This window comes from Engraulis encrasicolus, chromosome 2 (assembly GCF_034702125.1).
Source record: "Engraulis encrasicolus isolate BLACKSEA-1 chromosome 2, IST_EnEncr_1.0, whole genome shotgun sequence".
Classification (NCBI taxonomy): Eukaryota; Metazoa; Chordata; class Actinopteri; order Clupeiformes; family Engraulidae; genus Engraulis; species Engraulis encrasicolus.
Window position 1 is genome coordinate 48012304 of NC_085858.1, and position 6000 is coordinate 48018303.

The 6000-nt window shown below is 43.6% G+C and overlaps 1 protein-coding gene across 1 annotated transcript in view; it reads left to right on the forward strand.

Annotated features, from left to right (window-relative positions):
* LOC134440050 (centriolar coiled-coil protein of 110 kDa-like) overlaps positions 1-6000 on the forward strand; it is a 30414-nt gene that overhangs the window by 13988 nt on the left and 10426 nt on the right. Inside the window, exon 8 of the mRNA XM_063189981.1 lies at positions 4628-4744. Coding sequence (XP_063046051.1) covers positions 4628-4744 — 117 coding nt within the window. The remainder of the gene's footprint in view (positions 1-4627; positions 4745-6000) is intronic.

The following is a 6000-nucleotide window of genomic DNA, read 5'->3' on the forward strand; positions in this document are numbered from 1 at the left end:
GAGGTTCTTATGTATTTTAGGAAGCGTGTAAAAGGTCGGGATGACTGGGTTATCTACTCTTAAAAACTGCATCTCTTTTTTACTTATGTCTCCTGTATGAACAAATTCATCAAGTGTATCAAAGATCAAATTTTGGAACGATCGAGTTGGGTCCCCAGGTAATTTTTCATAAAACACATCATCGGTCAGTTGTCTTTCACATTCATTCACATAGTCAGATCGATTTAAAACCACAAGACCTCCTCCTTTATCAGCAGGTTTAATAACTAGGGATTCATCTGATCGTAAATCATTCAGTGTTTTTTTCTCATCAGCCGATAAGTTACTATGTGTGTTGAATTCGTGTTTTCTTTTCAACAGTTCAGTCGCATCTTGGTCAACCAATCTACAGAACGTCTCAATCGAGGCACTGCGGTTGGCTGGAGGTGTGAAGTCACTTTTTGGCCGAAAGATGGTATTTGTGTGTTGGCGTTGTCACTCAGATGTATTTATGTCCAACTGGGATGCTGACTGAGTGGTGGCAAAAAACTCACGCAGCCTAATGTTGCGAAAAAACTTATATAGATCAACCTTCACATCAAAGTCATTTGGTTGTGTAGTGGGAACAAAAGATAAACCCTTATTGAGAACTGAAAGATGAGAGGCATTTAGGGTCTTACTGGAGAGGTTGAAGACAGTTATTTCTTCAGCGCTTTGTGTGGTTAGGTCCGTGTGCTCTGCGTACGTGTGCGCGTCCAACGTGGCTGTGTTTCCACTGGATTTCTTCTTGATGCCGCGCCGCGTGCGGCCTTTGGGGGCCGTCCTCGCCCTCGTCCGCGCCCGCGCTGCTGTGGCGCTGTGACGTGGGATCTGTTGGTTAAAAAACTGGAACTTGATGAAAGTGGAAACATCAGATGAGTTGTCAAACGTGGATTGGAATTCTCCGGGGCGCGCCCTACGTGTGGAGCGTGGGCGTGATCTTCTTGCGGGGTTCCTCCAAAAGTAGACGTTGCCTTCGGCCGCATCCTTCGTATCTCTCTGGAATTTCTTGATCTTGAATTCTTTGATTTCGTTGGAAAGCTTTTTTATTTTTTCTTCGTTGTTCTTGAGGATGTCGTTGAACTCAGTTTCATTCTGGATACTGTTCTTGAGTGATTTGGTTTGGTCTGCGATGGCGAGGTCAATCACAGCCAGTTCTTGTTTCAGGTTGTCAACCAATAAAGTCATTAGGTCGAAGGAACATTTGTTGAGGATAGCGCACCAACTGTCGCAGAATTCAGCGGTCTTGTTCCCCAACATCGGTTCCTTTTGCCATCTCAGTCCACGGGGAATAATCCCTTTCCTCACATAGTCACTCAGGGTCACCATATGAAAATAGGTGTTGGTTCTTTGTGAAGTCAGATCAAACAGCTCAGAGCCCATCTTGGTGTGAACTGAACAAAGAGTCAGTGACCAAAATATCTTCGATGTCTTTTTGGCTGTATGAAAGCATTTTCGGTTGGGTTTGTTAATGGCCTGTGAGGGCTTCTGAGTCGGATTGCGTTACCGGCATCTTTTGTGGACGATTCTGGGTGCTGTCGGTTGGGGAAGCGTCTATCTTTTGAGGGAGGAAACCAACGCACACCAGAGGTTTCGAGGCGCAGGTAGCGGGTGCAAGATCAATTTTGTAGAAGAAGGTACCGCACACTCTTGTCCATCGTGCTGCAATTTATTGACAAACAACGTTTCGGCCCGTATGGCCTTTCTCAAGTTTTTACATAAGCAAAGTGAAGACACCCCTTATAAATTGTCCTCTGGTTTGTGATTGGCTGACAGCAGCCGGTTAATCAGTTCAATGACACCTGCCAGACAAGGTGGAATCTCATCTTGATTACATCATGTTTTCATTACAAATTGGCAGTAATGTCAAAAGGACAGGTCATAGATAAGACAATTTATACAAAATAAAAGAAAAACAAAAACACATAGTGATACATCAGCCCCTGTGAGTGCAAGAGATCCAAATACCAAGTAAACTATATACAAAATTATGAGTTTTGCCATTGAGGCTAATTTAGCCTAGCTTCCAAAATGCAATGGGCAGATAAGATGCATTGTTTGAAATGATTTGGGAGCAAAATAGGAGCGAAATACATCGCCATATGACACAAACTACCTGACAAAATACATTCTACATTAGATTTGGCCTTTAATTCAAAGAAAATATTCACACTGGGCGGAATTCTCCCACCCGCTTAAGTAAAAAAAAGCGCTTAACAGCGCCTCCGCGGTTACTCAAGTCTGTGATTAAGCGGGGTTTACGCGCGATTTTACCAGTTGCGCACTTTGGGTGGGGCCAGGCCAAAATCAGGGAGTTTCGCATGTAAATGAATCCTAAGCGTATTCTCCCGTGCACTTAAGCGCGTTTGCCTTTACACGCATCAAAGGGCTGTAGTAAGGTCAAGCGCCACTATGAGGTAAAATGTAATATTGCATTTGATGCTCGCTTGGCTCGCATTTTGAACATGTTACACGGTAGGCCCTATGCTTTGTTGATGTTCCTTACCGTCAGCGTGAGTTCAAATCGAAATTCATTCACAGTTCCACTACATAAACATCCTACATTAATTGTGACAAAATATGACCAGCTGCCCAGAGCATGTTCTCATATCGGTGAACTTACAAACAAAAGCAGGTAATTAATTAATCAGTATGAGGATCATCATGTTGTCTCCACGGACGGTAACCAAAACCAAAAACACCTCGTTGCATCATGCACAAGTAGGCTAAATTGACAAGGCACGTCAGACTAAAGACCGCTGTTCCAGTCATCCTAACAGCCACCCAAAGTATGCCTATTCAAAACAACCTTCACCATTTTCGGGGTGATAATGTTGTAGCCACGACGTTAAGTAAAGGGTTTTTATTGCAACTCCTCCACTTTTGTGATTTATTGGAACTCGTGCATATGTGCATGTAACCTATTAAACTTTCTGAACTGATGCCCGACATACAAAACCGCCACATACTGAGGTAGGCTACAGGTTGTTCTATCTGTTTTTGTAAGGCAGAAAATATTTCCTGAATGTCATTACAGCTAAACGTAAAAATGTAGGCCTACATATCAGATCATGTCTTTGGCTTTTCGCTTCTGGTCTCTTTTACACCCCATCAGCTGCGCGTTTAAGTCCTGGCTTGGCATTGCATGCCCATGTCCAATTAATTCCCATGTCTGCGACAGAATAATAAAGTCTCCGTTTTTTCATTACGATCGATTTCCTTGTTCATTCTTCAGCATGCATGTAGCCTAAGTGTAATATGCTGACGGACAGCTGAGATCCACATATTTCCAATGATATTAATGTCACGTTGCTGTACAGAGAAGCGGAGAAGCACTTTTAAAAGTAAGCAAATACAATGTGTTGTTTTAACTGTGGGAATTATCAGCATTTTAAATCAGGTTTTGATTTCCGGACTTGACTAGGCAACACACCAAACTCCATTTTTAACCAAACGTTTCATCATGTTTATTATTTCAATCAACCTGTTGCGCACCAAAACGCTCAGCTGAGTTCCCGCCAAAGGTACACATTGCGTTTCCATCTCATTATCTCACCTCGACTACTCGCCTTGTGCTTGTGAAAATGAGCTGAGGTTAGATTTTGATATGCTTTTGCACGAGGACTTTTGGCATGTGGTTCTAAATTTAAAGTTAAAGTTCAGTTTTGGATCTCAATGGACTGCCGAGGTTTTCACATGGTTGATCTGAAAATCCATGCTCCGTGGTTTCTTTGAAACCACAACTGATGAAGTCGGGGAAGACTCATCCCCCCATTTAGCATATATCACGCCCATGTTGGGCTACGCGCTGTTTTTCGGAGTTAAGCGCGAGGGGTGTGGTAATATTTCAGAGGGGAGAATGCGCGCAGGATCAAGGTGCGTAAAAAGTGCGTGCGTAAAACCGACTTAAGTGGAGACGGGAGAATTTCGTCCACAATGTCAAGTAAATCCGTTTGTTTTCGTGTCTCTTCAGTCTGTTCCGTTTCTGTCCCACTGTGTTTACTCGCTAGTCATGCGCTGCGCAAGCAACATGCGGTCCTAGTGATCAGTGTTGCCAGGTGTACAACGACAACTAAGCAATTAGTGTTGCCAGGTGTAGAACAAGAAATATGCCGTTTTGGGCTGTCTTGAAAAAAAAAAACAGCCAAAAACAGCTGCTTATAATAATTTATTAACCCTTTTTACTTGAAAGGGAATTTTAAGTGTTGGGTAGGGAAATATAAACTATAAATTATAAAAACATTATTGAAATGAAAAAGTGCTAAAATGGAAATGGAGATTAATTTAAATTCATGATTGTATCTCATTTTTAAATTTAATTTCAGTTTTTTTGGTCCGAAAGATTAATATTTGGGGGGGAAATCGCCGCTTATCAAAAAACCGTGCAGAAAACCGTGATGTCAATTTTCATCAAGAAAACCATGATGCTCATTTTTTCCAAAACCGCCCAGCCCTAGTAAGTGCATGTGTTAAGAGTTTGTGTGTGTGTAAGTGCATGTGTTAGAGTTTGTGTGTGTGTAAGTGCATGTGTTATGGGGTGTGTGTCTGTGTGTGGTGTGGGAAGGGAGACGCATGCGTTCATATCTGTGGGTTGTTTTCCTGCCTGCAGGTGCTGAGTGCTGAGCAGCAGAGGGCGCTGTGCCGACTCACAGCCGTGGCCAGAGGCTTCCTCATCCGTAGGCTGCTCAACACAGAGAAGGTCAAACACCTCAGACAGACAGTGCAGGTATGAAGCAAGCAATAAACACACTAGAGTGTGGCTCGGGCCGTTTTTTTCTGTCCGAGCCCGGCCCTCAGCCGACAGAAAAGTGATCGACCCCGACCCGAGCCCGAGACTAATTAAAATATTTGTGTCCGAACCTGTCCGAAGCCCGAGACCACTGAAATAACAACAGAACCTGTGCGCAAGCAAGATTTTCTATGTGGGCTCCTCCATACTCAAAATAACACGTGATAAATAGCCAGGATAGGCAAAGACGTTAGGATGAGGCAATTTGCAGTAGCCTAATTTAGTTACGCACGCATAGTAGCCTAAGTATAAACACACACGCACGCACGCGCACGCACACACACACATGTGATAGCGCACCTTATGTTTCTTTCGGTTAGACTAACCAGAGATGTTGGGTGCGGTGATCAAATGCATGGGAGGGGCGTGAGAGGATAAGAAAGGCGAAAACTAACGAATACGTTTTGGATGCAGTCAGCGCGGCTATCAAAGCATTTGTTACGTTACTGTTAGTGCAAATAAATCCCTGCGAGCCCCGTGAAGTTGCCGCTCCTTGACGTTAAGAAGGATGGGCTATGAGTTAACCCCGAAGAACAGTAGCCTGTTCGGCCCTCCAAGAGAATGTAATTTCCCCTGATGTCCATGCGGTCAATAGGCTATAAAATGAGGAAAGGTTGCACGCGCATAGTTACAACTGTACAGTAAAAGTGACAACAAAAGAACCTACGTGAAGGACATGACATGTCACAGCGGACAAAATAGCAGGAAACCTCTCCGCCCCTACCTTAGAATACTCCACGTAGCGTGTGCATCTTCTTAGTTATCCATATTATGCTCCTTGCTAGCCCACGCTGGAAATGTAATCCTTGGCGACCAATGCAATGACAAACTTCGTCATTTTATGTTCAATATTTTATGTTCCTCGAAGGCATGCTAAAACATGGCCTACACTAGGCCTACAACAAAAGACCATGCGTTCACTGACAACTGTTGATTTGGCGCTTATTAAGAAAGCAAGCTGACTCGGCATCCCTGCTGGCTGACTCGGAGTGAGCGTCCATGTTGCCACTGGTAACTGGCGCGCGCAAACAGCCAATAATAATCACTCGCACGAGTAGCCTACCAACATTTTCATTTATGCATATTCAATTACTTATTTTTTTAATCACAAAACTGCCATTTGCATGAACTGAAACGTTTCCTCTGGTTGCTTACAATTTTCACAATGTCTGTTTGCTTCAAGCCCGAGTCCG